Consider the following 22,018-nt stretch of genomic DNA (forward strand, 5'->3'; position numbering starts at 1 on the left):
ATTAGATTAGATTAGAAGAAATCTACCAAATTTCATGAAAATTAAAAAATAATCAAACTAAATAAAAATAATCACAAGTTGAAACCTCTACCGACATTTTAATTTATTTTTGACTAAGAATTGCTCAATTTCTCAAGGGAAGAACACATCAAACGTGTTACGTATTAGTAGCTGAAGATGGACTGTGTAAACTCTGTACACAAGTTTTAAATTCTAATTACATTGACTAATAAGATAGTTTACTGTATCAAAACAATGATATGTAAGCTTATTAATCATTAGTTGTCTTCAAGACGGTCATATTCATCTTAAGTGTATAAACAGGTCAAATACTAACTTAAGCCCTATACTCCGTATATAGGTAGATGAGACAAGAATTTGTCATTCTCAGACATTTTTTTTATCTCATCCGTTAATTTGGTCCTGTTCTTTTGGACTTAATTTCAGCTCATATCAACTCTATACAGCTCAATTTAGTTCAACTCATCTTTTCACAAATTTAACTCTTATTTCAATTCAGTTCAGTCAGCTCCGTTAAGTTCAACTCAGCTCTTTTCGGTCGAAAAGAACAAGGTCTTAACATTGAAACAGGTCAAGTACTATTCTGCTTTTGTCTTATTCTAGTTACTTGATCCGTCTAAGCTTAAAATGGATATTCTAAATAAGAATTTTTATACTCCCTCTGTTTACACTGTCCTTTCTTAGTAAATAAATCAGCCCATGTGGGAGACGTTCATTACATTTCCTTTTCATTTCAAGTTGCTTTTGATTTTTTTTCAATAATTATAACTCACTCCTTTCTGCTTACTTAAATAATCGTGTATAAATTAATTGTAATGTAACTAATGGAATGGAGAGAATATTATTTAAGACATATTTGTCGACTTAAACAAGAATTTGTACAGTGATAAAGTTGTTGGTATGTGTACTTCCAACAGTGATGTAAACAATTAATGGGAGAGATTATTATTATAAATGGTCAAGGTTCCACAATTGAAAGAAACAATCTAACAAACTAGAAAGATCATGTCACATAAGCATCCTTTGTAGACTTTGTAGCTAACCCTTTGCCTAATCATAGACTTAATCCTAGAATAAACGTGGACTAAATCATCCATCAGTAGGGTTTCGAAATTAATGATGGCAGGTATCATTAAGTCATGGATGATTGCTGCATTCATACGATGGCTTGATTTACCAGAATCGATAAAGACGGTTCTAAAGGAAATTCACTTAAAGTTATGCGCAGTGAGCACAGATACGATGGCTTGATTACCAGATTGGAGAGAGACAGCTCTAAAGAAAATTCACTTGAGTTATGCGCAGTGAGCACAAAACGAACAGTAGAAGATAATTACATTCAAGCGATTCCCTGTGAGCACAAATGAAGAATATTAGTCTCGAAGATGGTAGGCAGTCGCGCAGAGTACAGTAAAAAGGAAAAAAAAAAATCAACAAAACAGCTTCAGGAGAGACTGCTCTAAAAGAGACTTTCATTCCAGTAGTGCCCGATGAACAGAAAACGGGAGTCGAACAAAATAGCAGTCAGATCAGTTGGTTAAGTACAGTGGCAGTAGGCATGAAAGTTGTTAAAGAAAAGAAAATGGTCGACAAAGCCAGTATCCGAGTTGAGTAAGAAAACATGTGATTGACAGGGGTGCATCAACAAGAAAACAAGATAACAGTCTGTCTATTAGACTCATAGGAGTCGATGTAAGAAACGCAAGACCGACTTCCATCTCCCGTATTCTGTCAACTAACTCTCCGTGTTTGCGGTCTTGGGGAAGAATAACAACAGTATTCTATCATCACACATTAGATTCATATTTTGCCTAATACTTAACGACTTAAGTCTGCAGTCCGCACAATATGCCAAACTTTTATCCTTGTCTTCTATAGTGTCTATTCCCCTAAATATGCGCTACAAGTCTATAAGTACTGACACATCAATTCTTGTCACCCAAAGGCAACAAAAGATCAACATCATACACCAACCTTAAAAAATAAGACGCCAGCATGCGTGGACCATAAATTACCAACCGTACCTCACATTTTTGATGTCTCAAAAATACCATCTTCAAGCAAAGAGGTTATAGTAATATACTCCCTCCGTCCCGGCTAATTGTTGTCTTTTGGTTTTGGCACAAAGATCAAGGAAAGAGGAAGGGGCCAATTACTAAATGACAAGTGGACCAAATTGAGTGTGAATCATCAAATTGTTCATCAAGTTCATTCTTAAAATAGAAAGGAGAACAATTGACTGAGACACCCAAAATGGAATAGGACAACAAATGATCAGGACAGAGGGAGTATATGATAAAATAAAATGTGACATCATGAAATCGACAGAATGAATCAATGGAACAGCCAAAAAATGGGGAGCTAAGTTACCGGTCTTCAATAACAAGTGCAGGAGATGTGCCCCATTTAGTATGAGATGCCAAAGATTTACTTACTGTCACCTCTAAGTTTATACTGCATTATACGATCACATACCTGATGTATCACCAAGCAATAATACATCTACAGGTTCTTTGAGAATACTCTGCAATTGTGCCGCGTGAATATACAAGTTACTACAGCGACCTGAAAAACAACAGTTCGTGGGTTTTCAGATATTCTATCTTTAATGCATTTTACTATATTTATGCAGTCGGAAAGAGTCTCCAATGCATCCACAACCTGTAAAATGCAAATAAAAACAAAAAAACGCAGATTAGAGAAAGGTCATATACACATAAGAGGTGACAAGAATAAGAAAAAAAAAACGAGATTTTTCATTTAGGCGCTCAAAGAATTGAGATAATCCACAATCCAAACGTGTCAAGAGGTTTCATATATTCCACCTAGTACCTAAGCTTTGAGTTATTTTTCATTTTTCTGTCTTAATAATAACATGAACAAAATTTCCTCCATAACAGAAATGTTTTGAACTTTGATGTATCATAAATCACTATCTACATAGCTAGTTATCTTAAAGTTTGTGTGAAAAATGCAACTTTGTAGACTTCGAACTCCATTACACTTAAAAGCTAGATTAATATAGATTAATATTAATATTGGATATGTTATCATTATGCATTAGGTCACAAAGTAGACTTTTAAAAACCTAAGGCACCAAGCATGGAATAGCCAAAAACTAGGGAACCAAAGTGAAATTTTGCGCACAGAAAAAAAACAATTGAATTGACATCATAAATTATCAAGGATACGAGTACAAAAAGACGATGAAGTGCAATATGTTAGAAGTTCAGAATTTCAAGATAAACTCATCCTGAAGCTATTTTAGTTCGACATACCACATCCACATCTGCATCGTGTTACATGTGTACATGACAACGACAATCTTTTTCTCAGAAAGGAGAGAGGTAGACAGAAATTTAAAGAGAAAAAATTATGAATTTGAGAAAATACTACTTGATTAGATTTCAAGGTCATGCCTTGTTAGAAATATCTAAACTTTCCATATTCAATTCTGAAACCAAAATTTAAACCAGAACTTTAGCAGGTCAGCCGTTATATAATTATTTTAATGACTTCAATGACTGCTGCAGTGCTGCTTGACTAAGCACAAATATTAATGCAGAGAGTAAAAAGTGGCCTCTTTCTGTGACAATGCAGAGTAAGTCGCATCAGATAGTTATTAAACGAATTTAATATCGTCAGGTGTTGCTGGCTCTAATGTTTTATTTATCTTAATTCCGCCTTCATATATTCAAACATGCAATTGCTTTCCAGTCTATTTTACATTTCAAGTAGGATGTTCAGTAGATGGAGCCTTCATATGGCAAAAATAGATATCCTTAAAATATTAAAAGAAAGGAGAATAATAGTACCATCAGAGCGACATCCGATATGTCAATTGCCTCAAGTGTAACAAGCTCCCACAGCCATTCAGGAGTTGCCACAACAGTTCTGGATCACAACTCTTCAGACTGCAGAAAAAAAAGACATGAGAACAAGAAATCCAAAGTTGTGATCTTGAATGCAGCTTATGCACTCAAATCAATGCATTCAGGAAAAAGAAGCATTTTAAACATTCATCATTGTATCTGTTCAGAAGGATCGTTCTGGAGAGAAGACAAGATGAATACTATGTATATAATATTGAGTAGCGACACATTAAGCATACATATTTTATATAAGGACCGAGGAGAAGACTGATGAAAATTAGAAATCTACTTCAATAAGTGATCAGAATGGGTAAAACGACTTTCCCATACGAAATTGAGTTTCTACTTTTTAAGTAAATCTTGTTAACGATGTTCTATGGAATCAAGTCATAACGCATAACAAGTTGGATTTAGGGGCCAAAATGAACGCATGGACAAACAATACATCTGAACGGGGTTATATATATATAAGAAAAAGCAATAGTTGAACCAACTCTAAACAGTTAAAGGTAAATATTCTACTCAGCTAAAAAAAATGCAGATAGTACTACCTTAACTGCTTTCTCTTGAGATGGAATAAGATAGAATAGAAATGGGCTGTTAAGTGATATAAGTTCACTTTCTTTCTGCTGAAAGCTGTCAGCGGCTGTGGAGGCAATCCAAGCAATTTGTTGCACTGACGGATTACTTCCACTGTGTTGTAATATATCCTTCCCCAAAGAATACTACTTCCAAAACTCAAATCCCCATGAATTTGCAATTAACGAGTTCTCCAGCTCCTCTATTTCACCATCACCAAACAAAAAATCCCAGATAGAGTTCAAGCAATTGAAGAGGAACTTCGATGGGAGCCCATGTCTCCCGAGGATAGCCCTTCCTAATCTTTAGGAACTGCGTCCATCTGGCGATTTCCTTTTCCCATTTTAACATTCACCAGCTCCATATGCTTCGATCTTCTTGCCTTTTGATTACCCAAATTTTCTTGAACGCTTACCAACTTTTTATCAGTTACATCTTCCACAGATCCCTTATCGTATTAGAGGAAGAACTCTTATTTTTCTTTCCAGCAGTATCTTCTTTTCCACGCCAGTCATTGAAGGGATCCTCTGGCGTTGGAAGACTAAAGCACATCCCCTGAATAGTTAGACAACAAACAAATCACAAATAAGTTTGGGGGTTATATTTGTAAGCAGTTGCCCACACATTTCATGCATTCACGAAGATCGGGGGAATATCATTACGGATCCACACAGAAACAAGATACGTAGTACTTTTATAAGAAGCTAGTCATCTAGGACCTAATAATTCCTTTTTCCAAACATAAATAATTATAATAAAAACTATTTGTGTCTAAACGTTCTTCATTACTTTACCTTATATCATCTTTCACGACAATAGATAAATATAACCTCTTTGTCATAGACTCCTAGGTGCCATGGTACATGATGAAGAAAATCAAGTTTCTTCCTTTTCTGATCTGGTATGTGTGCATAGGCGACACAGCCAAATACTCGCAAATGAGATATATCTGGCTTTTTTCCACTCAAGGGAGTCAATCCACGAACACTCTTTGTGGGACATATTCAACAAATAAGCAGCACAACAAATTGCTTCTGCCCACAACGGCTTTGGTAAAGATTTTGCTTTAAGCATGCTTCTTGCCATCTCGAATCATTCTATTTTTCCTCTCCGCTACACCATTTTGTTGTGGTGTGTAGCTAGCTGTTAGTTGTCGATGAATACCTTCTTTCTTGCAATAATCATAAAACTCATCGGATGTAAATTCTCCTCCTCGATCAGACCTCAATATTTTCAGGAGAAAACCACTTTGTTTTTCTACAAATGCTTTAAATTCCTTAAACATCTTAAATGACTCGGATTTTTTCTTTAAGAAATGACCCCAATTTTTTCTACTAAAATCATCAACGAACAATAAGAAGTTCCTCTTTTTGCCAAGAGATTCTACCTCAACTGGTCCACATATGTCGGTATGGACTAGTTCTAACGGTTTCATAGCACGTCTTGATTTCCCAATAGGAAAAGAATCTCGGTGATGCTTCCCGAGTATACAACCCTCCCAAAGGCTATCAGGGGTATCTATTAAAAGTAGACCCGTGACCATATCCTTTTGAGCCAATAACTTCAGTCCTCGAAAATTCAGATGCCCATAGCGAAGATGCCATAGCCAATTGTTTTCATCATTGCTTGCAAACTCATAATAGTTTTCGGCTGAAGACATAAAGGGAACATACGATTCTTTGTCATCGTTACTTTAGTAATTAATTTGTTATTCTTTCCTTTGATTTCACAAACTCCATTTTCAATATTGATTTTGTGCCCCTTTTGTGTCGGTTCACCCAAACTCAATAAATTCCAAAATATCCCGGGTCTGCAATGGTAACATTTGTACCATTCTTTGACTGGATATTAATGTTTCCTTTACCTTTGACTAGAACTTTGCTTTTGTTTCCAAAGCTAACTTCTCCTTGTACAGATTCATTCAAATATGAGAATAATTCCTTATTTCCTGTCATATGATTACGACAACCGGTGTCTAGATACCAAATATTGCCTGATTCGTCATCCGGACCTTCTTTGCAAGGCAACATTTGCTCGTTCAGCTTGATTGTTATTAAATTATGTTCGACATTCCGATGCATAATGTCTGAAACGTTCACACCTATGACATTGAATCTTTGATTTATCTCGACCTACAAATGGTGTTCGCTTGTGGTCTCTCGTAGAATTTATATCTACATTCTTATCCTTTCTATAGGAAAAGTTATTTCCACCTCTTCCTTGGCCACGACCTCGTCCACGGCCACCAGTATAACCACCACCATGGTTTGTCACATCTGCCCTACTTTGCAAAGCATGTTTCGAATTAGAACTTTTTCCTCGTTGCCTCATCCTCGAACACAGCTACTTTTCGATAGACAAGGTTGATAAATCATCGGCTTCTTCAATAGCGGAAGCGACATTATCAAAGTCACCATTCAATGATCGAATGATCTTTTGAACTACCCTTTCATCTGTAATATTATATTTTCTCCTGGATTGGACTCCTTCAGATTCCTCCATGCTCAATGACTCGAATTCTCATCTCAGTGTTTGCAAACGTATTTGCTTAACACGATCATCACCTTTGTAGGGTTTCTGCAGAATATCTCACGCGTCATGCGATGTTTCAGCCATTGATATCTTCATAAATATTGGATCCTCCACGACTTCAAAAATATGATACAATGCCTTTTGATCTCTTTTCCTAGTTTCTATCCGTTACGTCTGTAAATCCACTCTCCACAAATCTTGTGAACGAAAAAATACCTTTAATTGGATTGACCAATTATCATAATTTTTTGTATTCAACTTCGGAAGTTGAACCGGGAATGTGGTACTTGTTGATGCTGCCATTATTTAAATAACCAAAAGGGTATGAGCCTACGATGGCTCTGATACCAAATGTAGAAGTAGGAACTTGCGGATTCCAACACCGAATATAATATAGAATGAGATAATTAATTGGCAGGAAAATATTTGATTATTATATCGCACTCATTATTAAACAATGAGTTTTACAAACTATTTATACATTACAAGGAATGTTAATAACCTTGTAAGTTTTACTAAATAATCTGTGATTAGAATCAATTGTAAATTCACAACCATTCTATATTTAGTAAAACTTACGAGGTTATTAACATTCCTTGTAATGTATAAATAGTTTGTAGAACTCATTGTTTAATAATGAGTGCGATATAATAATCAAATATTTTCCTGCCAATTAATTATCTCATTCCTTTATTATATTCGGTGTTAGAATTCGCAAGTTCCTTCTACATTTAGTATCAAAGTCATCATAGGCTCATACCCTTTTGGTTATTTAAATAATGGCATCATCAACAAGTACCACATTCCCGGTTAAACTTCAGAAGTTAAAACTTCCGAAATTGAATACAAAAAATTATGATAATTGGTCAAGAAAAGATTTATGGTGATGAGAAACCTGAGGAACACAAATATAACGAGGTTTGCCAATTTGGCTACGTCCTCACTGCAGTCGCACTAGGATTTTATTGATCACTAAGAGGGAATATACAATAAGGATAATATACACAAGAGAATTACACACTCTTATTACTACCCTTATTAATGTGTTTTACGCTGAGGTGATCACTTAACAATAACCTCCTCAGATATTTATATTATATGAATTGCTAAATGAACATCCTACTATTTCTCCTTCATCCAAAAAAAATAGCTTCCTTATGTTTCTCATCACCATAAATCTTTTCTTGGCATTTTCCCAAAATAGAAGGGATTAATTCAACAAATTGACAACATGACAAATGAGCAACTTCTCATAGCTCTTTTTTATAAGCACCCTTGACTTTTGAAGTTCTTAACTGAATACATAAGAATATTTTCAATTAAAATGAGGATAGTCGTTTTCAACAGTCTTCATATGAAAAATGATATATTAGTATCTTACCATGCTTTGACGATGAAACATATAAGTTTTCCAAACTCACCAATTAAACAACATTTTCCATCTTCAATGGAATCAAATACAGAGTACTTAATATTCTTTGCTTCGGAATATGAAAGAATAAAGAAATATGATTCGCTCCCACAATTACAAACATAATTGTACCATCTTTATATTCACATAAGCTAAAATGTAGGTTGTTTTTAAGTCACACTTCAAATCACATCAAAAGCAGCTCGAAAAAATAAAAAATAAATGAAGGCAGATAACATATCCTAAATTAAGATATCCTTAATCCCCGACAATCTTACTCTCATGAAATTGAACTCAGAAATTGCACTATCGTTAACACATTAAGCTAAAATGAAGCTGATTCCAAGCCACACACCTGATCAACAAAACCAACATTCAGATATCCTGAAGTCGATAATTTTACTCTCGTGATCTCAAACTCAAAAACAAACAACTCGCCGAAGTTAAAATCATTCTCATGATTCTTTCATCTACTAATCTACTCCATTTTTAGCAATCTTGAAACTCAAACAAATCAAGGTCTACATCACTACAAGAACATACCTTAATCACCAGATCACACACCGTAACTAAGCTTGTAACGCGTAAATTCAAATATAATAAGTTCATTAAAGCATTTAACAGAATAAACAGATACGGAAACGATGCTACAGCTAAAAATTACAGTATCAAAAATATCAAATACGATACCTTAATCACCTAATACCACATGAATTCAAAGATAATAACTCCATTAAAGGATGCAACAGATAATCAAAGACGAAAGAAGGAGATAGAACTTAGAAGGACCTGGCATTGGCGGCATTAATGGCGGCAACGCGAACGGAATTGGCGGCAGCGGGATCTCTATCAAGCTTCTTTCGTATGGCTTTTTTCTTCTTCTTCGCTTTTACGTCATCGCCTTCCGCCATTTCTGCAGAACTTCGAAGAAATTGGTAGGAGATGGAAGAGATTTGGGGATTAGGGTTTTCGCGGGTTTATGCCCTACAATGCTACAACGGATTTTTTATTTCCGCAAAATGAGAGAGCAGAGTTAGTAGTCTAGTCGGCACTAGAGCCGGTAAGAGCTGACCGGACACGAGAGTTTGATTAGAATTTGGAATCTGTCCGAAACTCGCGATATGGTGGATTAGTGACTCGATTTTGCTAAGGCCGAATCTGTCCGAAACTCGCGATATGGTGGATTAGTGACTCGATTTTCTTTAGAAGTACTTGTTTGGTAAAACGGATTAATTTCAACATGCAGATTTAAGCAATTAAAAAAGCGATTTTATCGGAAGGTTTTTAGTAAGATATTATAATTAGCATAATTAATTTGAGTGTTTGGTAATTGGCAGATTCCGATTAGTAGATTGATAGTTTTCTTTGTAAAATGGAAAAAAAATTCTTATTTTACAATATGCTAACCAATATGCTGGGGTAAGAAGCATATTGACCCCAAATATGCTGTTTCAATATACTGTTTACCAAACACTAAAATTAGCATATTGATTGGTCAAACATGCTAAAACTCTTGAATATGCTAAAAATTAGTCAATATGTCGTTTACCAAACAGCGCCTTAACCAACATAAGATGGATTTGTGACTCGAATTTTGGGAATGATTTGCGATCTGATTAAAAATCAGTTTAAAGCAAGTTCTCAATGGTTTAACTTTTACACTTGCTTACAATTTTAAGAAATTACAAGCTAGTAGCTAATCTATTGGTTTGACCATGTAAGATAGCTTGATTTAAACAAGTAGATGTAAAATCCATCAAATTCTTAGGATGCTCGATCGAGAGTGGTTTATGGTGTACTCGATTGAGCAACTTATTCTCTGAGATAAGGAGGGAAAAACTGGAAAAGTTCATGATGAACTCAAATCGACCGAGTAAGTTGAGTACTCCACCACCACCGCCGCCGCCATCATCATTATTATTATCTTCACTAACTCGCAAAGTACAAAAATGAGGTTCCAATAAAATAGCATTGATGACTTGGCATGCGGTTCGAGATGATAAGATGGCAGTAATGCCTGACACACGTTCGAGGCCAATTGGCGACAATGTTGACATGGTGTGGGGTCCAAGCTCGTGACATGGCAATTTTGATTTGGATAGCACGCTGTCCAAGGTGATGAGGTGATAGCGTTGACGCGAAATGCGGTCCGACATAATACGATGAAAGTGATGGCATGACACACACTTCGAGGTGATGAGGTGGCATGTGATTAGAGGTGATGACGTGGCATATGTACAAGTGAATATCTATCTACTTGACATTTTATATTTTAAGGAAGATATATTGTCTTAACCCAACGGTCAACCCACCCACTGTTTATGAGTCAAAATGGTTTAGGGTTGAAAAAACCGGATTATTTGCAGGTTATTTACAAGACGGGTTGCAGTCAATCTTCGGGCCGGGTCAGGATTTAACGGTTAGGATTGTAACACAAAATTCATTCGAAAGCATTAAAAATTCGAAATTAATGAGAATGAAAATGAGATAAAAAAGAAAGCCCTCTATAATAACTCGAAAAATAAATGGAGCGTTAGAAGTTGGAAGTTGAAACTTTGATTGTCAACAAATTTGAATCAATCCGCCACCGGCGCAGCCTCACCGTCGTGTTTCGATTCTCTCTCCGCCCACCGGAACACCATCTGACCACCATTTCACCACCGCCGTAAGTCCTTACTTCCATTTTTATTGACAATTAGTCTCTCTTAAGACGGATATATATCCGTGTCTATGGAATAACAAGATGCTTGTCCTATCTATACAACAAGTAGGTTGTTATTTGACCAATTTGTCGGATTCTGGATTAGCATTGTAGGAAACCACAGACTGGTGGCGTAAATTTTACTCTCTCCGTCCCGGTCATTTGTTGTCCTATTCCAATTTAGGTGTCTCAGTCAATTTTTGTTCTTTCTATTTACGAATGCATTTGATGAACAATTTGATGAGCAATCTGGTGGCGTGAATTTTACAGTAAAAGTTAATCTTGTCTGGTGGGGTAAAATTTAAAAAAATTGAAGCTTTGTAAGTGTGTCTTGCTCTCTTCAGTTGCTGTCTTACAATTACTTACTCCTCCGTCCCGGTCAATTGTTGTCATTTGGTTTTGGCACAAAGACCAAGGAAAGAAGAGGGGTCAATCACTAAATGATAAGTGGACCAAATTGAGTGTGAATGATCAAATTGCTTATCAAGTTCATTCTTAAAATAGAAAGGACAACAATTGACTGAAACACCCCAAAATAGAATAGGACAACAATTGACCGGGACCGAGGGAGTATTTTCTAGATAACAAAGGTTTCTGCATGCTTGCTGCCTTAAGGGCTGGGAATGCCTGCAGTTTTTTTTATCAATTCTTGACGGCACAGCTAATATGTTGTTTATGAGTTATGACAGTGCTTATAGGAGATTGAGTTGTTTCCTGTGTTGGTTAAGCTACGGACGTCTTTGTCGAATGAAATCTTGAATAGTTAGTAGTTAAGCTATCCACGTCTTTGTCGGGTGAAATCTTACAGTTCTGGGAATAATCAAAACTTTTACTTGTGTTTATCTATGATGGATTTCAACTACATGACGATGATAACCATGACAACAACTATAGAATGCTTTTATTAGATGACGGGCATATCAAATTTCCGATCCTAGTAGAGATAATGTAGATGTTTTGGGTAGTAGATCAATAATTAGCTCCGATTATGAATGATTGATATATACCCATGACCAAGTTACACTCCGGCAAGTGAGGAGAAATGCATTCTTAATAGTATTTTATTGAAGCCAAAGGAGCGCAAACATAGAAATGGGTAGGGAGCAAGGGCAAAGCGAAGAGAGTGTATTTATATCTGGCTTCTCTCCTTTAACTGTGCAAAACAGATTTTATTTGTATGATTACTTAAATTTGATTCAGAAGTAGATGGATGTTTCCCATTTTACCTTTTCCTATGAAATCTACTATGCATTATAGTTAACTTTATTCTTCATTAGCCATGCGCCCATGCACAAGATGACTAACGGTATTCTTTTGTGAAATATGCCATATTGAATCGTCAGGCAGAATAGGCAAAATGGTTGACTCGTCAAAGCCAAAAATGTCGACAATATACCTTTATGTACCTAACATAATCGGTGAGTTTGCTTATATGATTTTTTTGGTTTACTCATTTTAGATTGTTCATGTTTTGTATATTAGTATATTAAATGGTGAGTTGACGTCATGTTTGATGATGCAGGGTACATCAGAGTATTAATGAATTGTGTGGCCTTTGCTATATGCTACTCTCATAAACACATTTTTGCTGTTCTATATTTTGTAAGGTAGGTAGTTATTGCTTCTGTTTCGAATGTGCGTCTATTTAAGTTTATGATCTTATTGAAGTTAATTTTGGATTATTAAAGTTTCAACCTTGTCGACAGCTTTGTATGTGACGGCATTGATGGATGGTTTGCTCGGAAACTCAATCAAGGTATGACTGTTGTGTGCATACATATTACTATGTTTTTAGAGGAAAATCTTGTTGTTCAGAATTTGAAATGTTCCAGAAAGGCATAAATATATTTAGAATTGGATTCATAGATGTGTTTGTTTAGTAACGGTATAAAGAAATACATTTTGTCGTGACTCAGGAGTTGAGTTAATTTAATTGTACTTCGCTTTACTTTCTTTGACTTCAACCTCGTTCTTTGTCTAGTATCGACTCTCGGTGCTGTTTTGGACATGGTTACAGACAGGTGGGCCTCTTCCATAGTTTGTTCTTCTTCTTTTAATACTACCTCCGGATGCTAAGACGTAGTGTACTCTCTTTCTATATCTATGTTGTTGAGCAAAAACTTATTAACTCAAAAACTGTGCGTGTATCTTATTGCTAAAGATGTTTCTTCATTTCAAATGATAGTTCAACATCCTCAGTCACATGTTGCCAATCCTCTCTATTTTTAATAGCATAATCTTGAGCTAATGAATACATTGACCATTACAGGATTAGCACTGCGTGTCTTTTGGTGTTACTGTCTCAAATATACAGGTAGGTTGAGATTTGTTCACATTTCTTATTGTCGTATTTTTCAATGCATTAACATGTATATAAATGATTGTTTGAGCAATTACATGCAGACCGGGTTTAATTTTCTTATCATTGCTCGCCTTGGATATTGCTAGCCATTGGTTTCAAATGTACAGGTATTGATGTTCATCTATTAAACACCACTACTATCACACCTTTTCCTTCATTTTGAAATTTATGATTCTCTTTTCGTTGAAGTACTTTTTTGTCGGGGAAGGCTACCCATAAAGATGTGAAAGACAGTTCAAGTTGGCTTTTCAGAGCATATTATGGAAACCGAATGTTTATGGCATTCTGTTGTGTCTCATGTGAGGTACTGAGACTTTCTTATGTTAGACAGCTTAAGAAAATTTAACATTCATATTTGCTGTATAATTAATGTTCCAAATTCTCAGGTTCTCTACATAATTCTCTTCCTTCTAGCAAAGAGTCAAAGTGAAGATGTCGTTGATGTGAGATTTGTTTTCATAACTCATCAAACTCCATTTGTATCTTAAAATTAGAGAAAAATGGTACCCTTCTTAAAGAGAACTCTGCTTATCATGGCACGTGGTTGTCTTTTCTGCAGGTTGTAGTTTCTTCAGCAAGAGAAAGTTTGCCGCTCTTGATTTTAGAAGCTTTAGTTCTATTTGGATGGGCAGTTAAGCAATCAATCAATGTCATTCAGGTATGAGTTATCTTGATTTTTCATTTTATCTACTTATGTTGCCATTGTTATATAAGCTTTTACTGTAGAGTTTGCTGAAGTCAGAGCTCATAAAGTTCCCGTTATTGGATACTTTAGTTTGGTGATTAGTGAATAACATCATTCGGTATTCAGAAACTCAAGGGACTGACTCGACTTCTCCACGACATTTTTGTCTCATACTCTTACATACTAAATCTTAGATAATAATAAAAATAGTCAATGCTAGAAATGGGGATAGATGTGAGTGGGGGATAGATTTTGGTTTTGGTTTGATTGTAATCCAGCATATGTGAAAAGCTTCCGCTAATATGGCAACTTCTAACTCGCTATCCCTCCTTTCTTCCAAGAGGGAAGCTCGGTCAGCATTCTGGCTCTATCCTTCCCTGGGGATAGAGGATGCAATGATCACAGGTGTATTGCATTTTGTTATTACTTCTACACTACTTTGGCTGGGTTTTGAATTTCGGACACAATGAAATTCCAACATTTCATTTAGGATAAAATCAAGCAAGTTTTTCCCTGCATCAATTTGCTCATGAACCGTGAAAGCTTGCTTTTTCTTGCACACGTATTAATTAATTTTGATCTTTTCTTGTTTTTGCAGCTAAAGACAGCTGCGGATGCGTGTGTCTTGTACGACATAAACAGAAAGCAGAAACAATGAATGATGGTCCATGGTCATGTATGAGATAATTTGCTTCAGTCTATACAAAACCCGTGAATGGGTCAAACCATGGTGTGTGCCCTGTTGTTAGAGTTCGTACGAGGAATTGGTCGATTGGAAAGTATGTTTAGAATTTGTTTGGATGGACCTCATCAGAGACCCTTCCAATACATATTTCTCCTTTTATATCGGTGTAGGAAATGCGCTCTCAAGCATTCTTGCCATGGTGTGATGTCGATGTGGTACAAGTGTAATGCAGTTCGACAAAATCCTAATTGTGAAATGACAAATGAACGTAAATCTGAGTTTATCATGTTATTTGGTCGACATTTTGTGTTTATGTTAGTCGTGAATTTCTTTATCTTATTCTTTTTTATTATTGCTGAATTATTAACACAATTCTTTACTCTACACAAGGGAAAATACTCGCCAAGTTATCTTTATATTTGCTTTGCAATCTACATTGTTGACTTGTGACAGTGTTGTGTTGTCAACAAAAAGCTCGATACAGGTCGTTCAGTGCGTGGCTGTTGTGGCCAATTTGGGCAAAGCGACCTCAATCTTAATCAATCAATTGGCCCTTCGTTAAATTGTGAGCATAGATAACAATTTTGATTATTGAAGTTGGATTATGGAGCTAGTTAGAAACAATTTGTTCAAAATTGACGCGGATCTTTCTGTTTTGAGGGAGTTTGAAGCGGATCTTGTTCTTAAGAGATCTCTATTAGCTCGATAAAGAACAAGAATTAGTATCGCATTATGACAAATCGGTGGATTATTATGCATTCGACGTATCATTTTATCCGTAACAAACTGCTATTAAGTGGGATGACATCTGCAAGTTTACACTGATTGTGGAACGATATCTAGGGTATTAATCTTCCCCTTAATAGTCGTCGTTGTGGAGACTAGGCAAAGTTGCATTGCCGAAAATAGTCACTGATGCACCCAATAGCTGCCATCGATATGGTAATAGATTTGAGTGGGACTTTCATGCGCAGAACCACGAGGCTATTTGGAAGTTGAACTTGACGAGGGATGTATTTGGATGCGTGACCAAATTGATTCACATCTAACCAACAACCCGTCCAACTTGAACCACGCCTTGTACACCAACCAAATAAGTCATACCAATACAAACCTTACAAAATAAGACGCGAGCATGCGTGAACCATAAATTACCAACAAAAATACCATCTTCAAGCAAAGAGGTTATAGCAATTAATATATTATGATAAAATGTGACATTGTGAAACCGACAAAATAATCAACGGAACAGCCAAAAAATGGGGAGATTAGTTACCGGTCTTCACTAGCAAAGTGCATGACATGACATACATTTACCTAGTGCCCCATTTAGTATGACATGCCAAAAATTTACCTACTGTCACCTCTATGTTTGCATCCACAGCTGCATACTGCATTATAAGGTCACATACCTCATTAATATACCCTTGGATGAATTTCTTCCTCAAGTTCTTCGACTTTCAACGACCCAATTGCTGTCAGTCTGATGTATCACCAAGCAACAATACATCTACTGGTTCTTTAAGAATACTCTGCAATTGTGCCGCGTGAGTTGATAAGTCACTACAGAGACCCCGGAAAACAACAGTTCGTGAGTTTCCAGATATTTTATCTTTAATGCATTTTACTATATTAATGCAGTCGGAAAGAGAGTCCAATGCATCCACAACCTGTAAAAAGCAAGTTTTACGCAGATTAGAGAAAGGTCATATACTGATATACACACAAGAGGTGACAATAATAGGAACAGAAAGGAGTTTTTTCATCTTGGACCTCAAAAGGATTGAGATAACTACGTAATCCAGGCGTCTCAAGAGGTTTCATATATTCCACCTAGTACCTACGTTTTGAATTGTTTTTCATTTTTATGTCTTAATTATAACATGAACAAAATTACATCCATTAAGAGATGTTTTGCATCATAAATCACTCTCTAGTCTCTAGTTGTCTTAAAGTTTGTGCGAAAACGCAACTTTGTTGACTTCGAACTCTATTACACTTAAAAAGCAGGATTACTATAAATTAATATTGGAAATGTTATCATTATGCATTCGGGCGCCGAAGTAGACTTTTTAAAACCCAAGGCACCAAGGATGGAATAGCCATAAACTAGGGAACCAAAAGTGAAATTTTACTTCGACACACCACATCTCCATCGAGTTGCATGTGGACACAACACCAACAATATTATTCTCAGGATGGAGAGAGAAGAGAGAGAGAGAGAGAGACAGAAACATAAAGATGAAAACTATGAATTTGAGAAACATGGTGCTAGAAATTAACAATACCCTGAAATTTCACACTGTAGTATAGGACCACATGATTAGACTTCAAGGTCAGCCCTTGCAGTGACGACACTACAAATAGCTAAACGTTCCAAAATAATTCTGAATCCAAAATTTAAATCAGAATTCTAGCAGGTTGGGGGTTATTTAATTATATTGATGACTTCAATGATTGCTGCTTGATTAAACACAAATATTAATGCAGCGAGTAAGAAGTGGCCTTTTTTGTGACAACGCAAAGTAAGTCGCAGATAGTTGTTGAAGGAATGAAGTATCGTCAGGTCTTGTTCGTTCTAATGTTTTATTTTGTCTTATTCCCACCTTTATATACTCAACAGTCAAACATGTAATTGCTTCCAAGTCTATTTTAGATTTCAAATAGGGTTTTTTGTCAAAAACTACCTTATATTTAGGTGTATTTGTAAAAATACTACCTTATATTATTTTTTTGTTTTGAACTACCTTTGTTTTCTTTATTTTTGGTCAATAACTATCTACGCTAAGAATCTAGACATATTTGGTCTATTTTCCGGCTTTAACATATCTCAAATGACTCTTTTATGTTTTAATCTTACTAAGGCCCGATTTTGGGAAGTCATAAAGTACTTACGCTAAACTTTATTAAATGTTTGTAGTTATTATTGAAATGTGAAATTCATTAATTTTGCTTATCTGAAGTTAAACTTTGGTTTGGACGCAGTTGATCATTGTTGTTTGATGTTAAGAAAGTCATGTGAGATAAGTTAATGTCACTAAATCGACCAAATCTCGCCATATTTTCAGCGTAGGTAGTTTTTGACCAAAAAATGAGAAAACAAAGGTAGTCTAAAACAAGAAAAATAATATAAGGCAGTTTTTTTACAAATACCCCTAAATATAAGGTAGTTTTTGACAAAAAAACCCTTTCAAATAGGATGTTCAGGAGATGGAGCTGCAAATGGCAAAAATAGATATCCTCAAAAATATTAATAAAAAAGAGAAAAGAAGTACCAGCAGAGCGACATCCGATATGTCAATTGCGTTAAGCGTAACAAGCTCCCACAGCCGTTCAGGCGTTGCCACAACAAATTCTGGATCACAGCTCTTCAGACTGCAGAAAAAAAGAATTATCATGAGAACAAGAAATCCAGAGTTGTGCCCTTGAATGCAACTTATGCACTCAATCAATGCATTGAGTAAAAGAAGTATTTTGAACATTCAGCATTGTATATGTTCACAAGGATCATTCTGGAGAGAATACTAGATGAATACTATGTACTCTGTATATAATATTGAGGAGCAACGCATTGAGTATACATACTTCATACAAGGACCGAGGAAAAAACTGATGAAAACTACATTAATAACTGATCAGAATGAGTAAAATGACTTTCCCATACGAAATTGAGTTTCTACTTTCCAAGTCTCAGACAATAACTACAAACAAAAATTTGGAGGGTAGAAAAGAAAGAATGCATTACAAACTTGTAAGAAGCCAAAAAAATAAATTGACAAAAAAAAAAACACAAATTATTACTTCGTACTGATAGACTGGAGTATATGACAGAGAGAATAGAGATACCACATACCCACTAACTTGATGCTCTACTGAAGAACCAGTATGTAAACTCACAGTGTGTATCCCAAACAGTTTTAAAGGCTTGCAAACAGACCGAACCTGAAAGAGCACAGTAAATTTTATAGAAATAATACTGTTGCTGACAAAAAACAAGATCAAATGGGATATCAAAACAATCTCGTAGAGGCATTCAAAAAATGATGAAAAGAGATTAGGCTAGCAAACGAGAAGATTTAAAAAAAAGGATATCAATGAGATGATACACCTGTGCAGAGGGCAAGTACAGTCTTATCTACAAAGCCTAGCTACAAATTGTGCTCAGAATGCCATTTAAATCTAGGCTTCTAGCTCCTTGACAAAGTGTCAATGATAGTTGAACTTGTTTATGTCATTGGAACTTTATAGATGTGTTTTATATAGTTTATAGTGTCAGGGACTCAGGGTTCACAACATTCGGCGAAATCTTGTTAACATTATTCTATGGAATCAATTCATAACGCATACAAATTGGATTTAGGGGCCAAAATGAACGCATGGACAAACAATGGAGTACAATTTAACAGGGTTTTATATATAAGAAAAAGCTATAGTTGAACCAACTCTAAACAGTTAAAAGGTAAATATTTACTCAGCAAAAAAATGCAGAAAGTACTACCTTAACTGCTTTCTCTTGAGATGGAACAAGATACAGTAGGAATGGGCTGTTAAGTGATATAAGTTCACTTTCTTTCCGCTGGAAGCTGTCAGCTGCTGTGGAGGCAATCCAAGCAATTTGCTGCAGTGACGGATTAGTTCCACTGTTTTCTAACATATCCCTCCCCAAAGAATAAGACCTCCAAAACTCCAATCCCCAAGAATCTGCAATTAATGATTTCTCCTTCCCCTTAATTTCACCATCACCAACCAAAAAATCCCAAATAGAGTTCAAGCAATTGAAGAGAAACTTAGATGGGCAGCCCATGTCTCCTGAGGATAGCCCTTCCCAATCCTTAGGAACTGCGTCGATCTTACGATTTCCTTTTCCCATTTTAACATTCACCAGCTCCATATGCTTCGATTTTTTTCCCTTTTGGTTACCCAAATTTTCTTGATCGCTTACCAACTCTTTATCTGTTCCATTTTCCACAGATCCCTTATTGTATGATAGAGGAAGACCCTTCTTAAATTTTTTCCCAGTAGTATCTTCCTTTCCACGTCGGTCATTGAAGGGATCCTCTGGCGTTGGAAGACTAAAGCACATCCCCTGAATAGTTAGAAGACAAATCACAAATAAGTTTGAGGGTCATACTAGTAACCAGTTGCCCAAACATTTCACGCTCTCCACATAAAAAAACTACAATAATACTATTTGTGTCGAAACCTCCTCCTCCTTTCGTTTATCTTATGTCATATTTCCAATAATAAAGAAAACCTCTTTGTCGTAATTCCTAGGCGCCATGGTACACAAATTGACAACAGAACAGCTTCTCATAGCTCCTTTTTTCATAAACACAACCAATGACTTTTGAGTTTCTTAACAGAATGTACAAGAATATTTTCAATTAAAATCAGGACAATCATTTTCAACAGTCTTCATATGAAAAATGATTTCTTACGAAGCTTTGACGATAAATCATGTAAGTTTTCCAAACTCGCCAATTAAACAACATTTTTAATCTTCACTGGAATCAAATAATATTCTTTGCTACCAGAATATGAAAGAATGAAGCAATATGATTCATTAAATTGGCCCACAATTATAAAAATTCAAGAGTAGCAAACTAGCAATCTAGGCAAGATCTTTAAAAAATTTGAAGAATGAAGCAATATGAACATAATTCTCAACCAAATTTTCGTTGAACTTTACAACAGCACATAGGCAAGGTAGATTTTATGTCTTAAGAAATAGATTTTCGAGCACGGTATACAGATAATGTTTCAAACTCATAAAAATCACCGTTTTTATACACATTAAGCTCAAATGCAGCTGATTTCAAGCCACGCTCCTAATCACCCAAAAACCTACTTGATAAGTTATAATATAAATCAATGCTAGCGACATATCCTCAATTCAGATATCCACACGTCGATAATCTTAATCTTAATCTCATGAAATCGGACTGGAAAAGAACGAACTTTCCGAAGCTAAAATCCTTCTCACGGTTCCTTGAAACTCAAACAAATCAAGGTCTACAACTCTACATCACTACAACTGTAACAAGAACAAACCTTAATCATGTAATGACAAAGCTTAATTACCTCAACTAATCTTATAAACACATGAATTCAAAGATAATACGTTCATTAAATCATGTAACAGATAATCAAACGAGATAACAACTAAAAATTATAGACAAAACATCAAATTTATCAAATAAAATATCTTAATCACTGCTTAATTAACTTAAATAAGCTTATAAACACATGAATTTAAAGATAATAACTTAATTAAAGCATGCAACAGATAAGAAAGTGAGATAACAACTAAAAATTATCAAAAAAATCGACGAAAATACCTTAATCACCTAATGCAGTAACTTAATTAACTTGCATAATATTACAAACACATGAGTTCAAAGATAATAACTTCATTAAATCATACAACAGATAATCAAACGAGATAACAACTAAAAATTATCAAAAAAAAATAGTAAATAAAAAAATCGAAGACGAAAAAAAGAGAGAGAAGGACCTGGCATTGGCGGCGTTTGCCGGTGTGACGGCGTTTCTTGGCGGCGATAATGGCGGCGACGCGAGCAGAGACGGCGGCGGCAGGATCTCTATTAAGCTTCTTTCGTATGGCTTTGTTCTTTTTCTTCGCTTTTACGTCATCACCTTTCGCCATTTCTGCAAATCTTCGCAGAAATTGGGAGGAGATGGAGCGGGTTTGGGAATTAGGGTTTTCGAGGGTTTATGCGCCCTACTTCACGGTTTTTTTTACGACTGCGAAATGAGAGTAGTTATTGTTGGCGAGTTTTTTTTTTTTTTTTTTTTTTTTTTTTTTTTTTCGCTAGAGTCGGTAAAGTTGACCCGACTTGAGAATTTTGATTAGAAGTTCGGAATATTTTAGAGCCTTAATTTATTGACCCCGAAACAGTCGTAGGTCATAAATATGGTGAATTAGAATAAATTTAGGGGACGTTTGGTTGGGGGGAATAAGGAAAGGGAAAGAGAATAAAAATGGTTGATTCTTTTTGTTGTTGTTTGTTTGACAAAAAGAAAGGGTAACTCATACCCCCCTTACCCCCAAAACCATTCTCATCCTTACCCCTCCCCCTCGGCAGTTCCCTATAACCCCATAATCCCTTCTTCCTCCTACTCTCTATTTCCACCACTCCCACCAACACC

At 35.6% G+C, this 22,018-nt stretch overlaps 2 protein-coding genes and 1 long non-coding RNA gene across 6 annotated transcripts; 1 reads left to right on the forward strand and 2 right to left on the reverse strand.

Moving 5' to 3' along the window:
- Positions 1-938: 938 nt before the first annotated feature.
- Positions 939-9,537, reverse strand: LOC141647108 (uncharacterized). 3 transcript variants are annotated; one of them, XR_012545670.1, is made up of 5 exons: positions 9,205-9,537; positions 4,445-5,027; positions 3,837-3,935; positions 2,046-2,682; positions 939-1,372 (listed from the first exon to the last, which is right to left on the reverse strand). It is a non-coding gene; the product is annotated as an uncharacterized LOC141647108 (long non-coding RNA). The 3 variants fall into 3 exon arrangements; XR_012545669.1 differs by having other exon boundaries at positions 2,497-2,682; positions 9,205-9,534; XR_012545668.1 differs by having other exon boundaries at positions 939-2,682; positions 9,205-9,533.
- A 1,320-nt stretch (positions 9,538-10,857) lies between these two features.
- On the forward strand, positions 10,858-15,183 carry LOC141647114 (CDP-diacylglycerol--inositol 3-phosphatidyltransferase 1-like). 2 transcript variants are annotated; one of them, XM_074455157.1, is made up of 11 exons: positions 10,858-11,080; positions 12,460-12,534; positions 12,639-12,723; positions 12,823-12,872; positions 13,098-13,137; positions 13,386-13,430; positions 13,520-13,585; positions 13,668-13,782; positions 13,865-13,921; positions 14,038-14,136; positions 14,762-15,183. In XM_074455157.1, exons 2-11 carry the CDS (start codon positions 12,474-12,476, stop codon positions 14,819-14,821), a joined length of 678 nt encoding a protein of 225 aa, XP_074311258.1. In that variant the 5' UTR covers positions 10,858-11,080; positions 12,460-12,473; the 3' UTR covers positions 14,822-15,183. The 2 variants fall into 2 exon arrangements, with proteins under 2 accessions (XP_074311258.1, XP_074311259.1); XM_074455158.1 differs by having other exon boundaries at positions 10,859-11,080; positions 12,464-12,534.
- An 802-nt stretch (positions 15,184-15,985) lies between these two features.
- On the reverse strand, positions 15,986-21,720 carry LOC141647109 (uncharacterized). Its single transcript, XM_074455150.1, has 5 exons — positions 21,363-21,720; positions 19,347-19,934; positions 18,702-18,790; positions 18,124-18,223; positions 15,986-16,518 (listed from the first exon to the last, which is right to left on the reverse strand). The coding sequence occupies exons 1-5, from the start codon at positions 21,513-21,515 to the stop codon at positions 16,327-16,329; spliced, it is 1,122 nt and encodes a 373-aa protein (XP_074311251.1). The 5' UTR covers positions 21,516-21,720; the 3' UTR covers positions 15,986-16,326.
- Positions 21,721-22,018: the final 298 nt, after the last annotated feature.

This window comes from Silene latifolia, chromosome 3 (assembly GCF_048544455.1).
Source record: "Silene latifolia isolate original U9 population chromosome 3, ASM4854445v1, whole genome shotgun sequence".
NCBI classification, from domain to species: Eukaryota; Viridiplantae; Streptophyta; class Magnoliopsida; order Caryophyllales; family Caryophyllaceae; genus Silene; species Silene latifolia.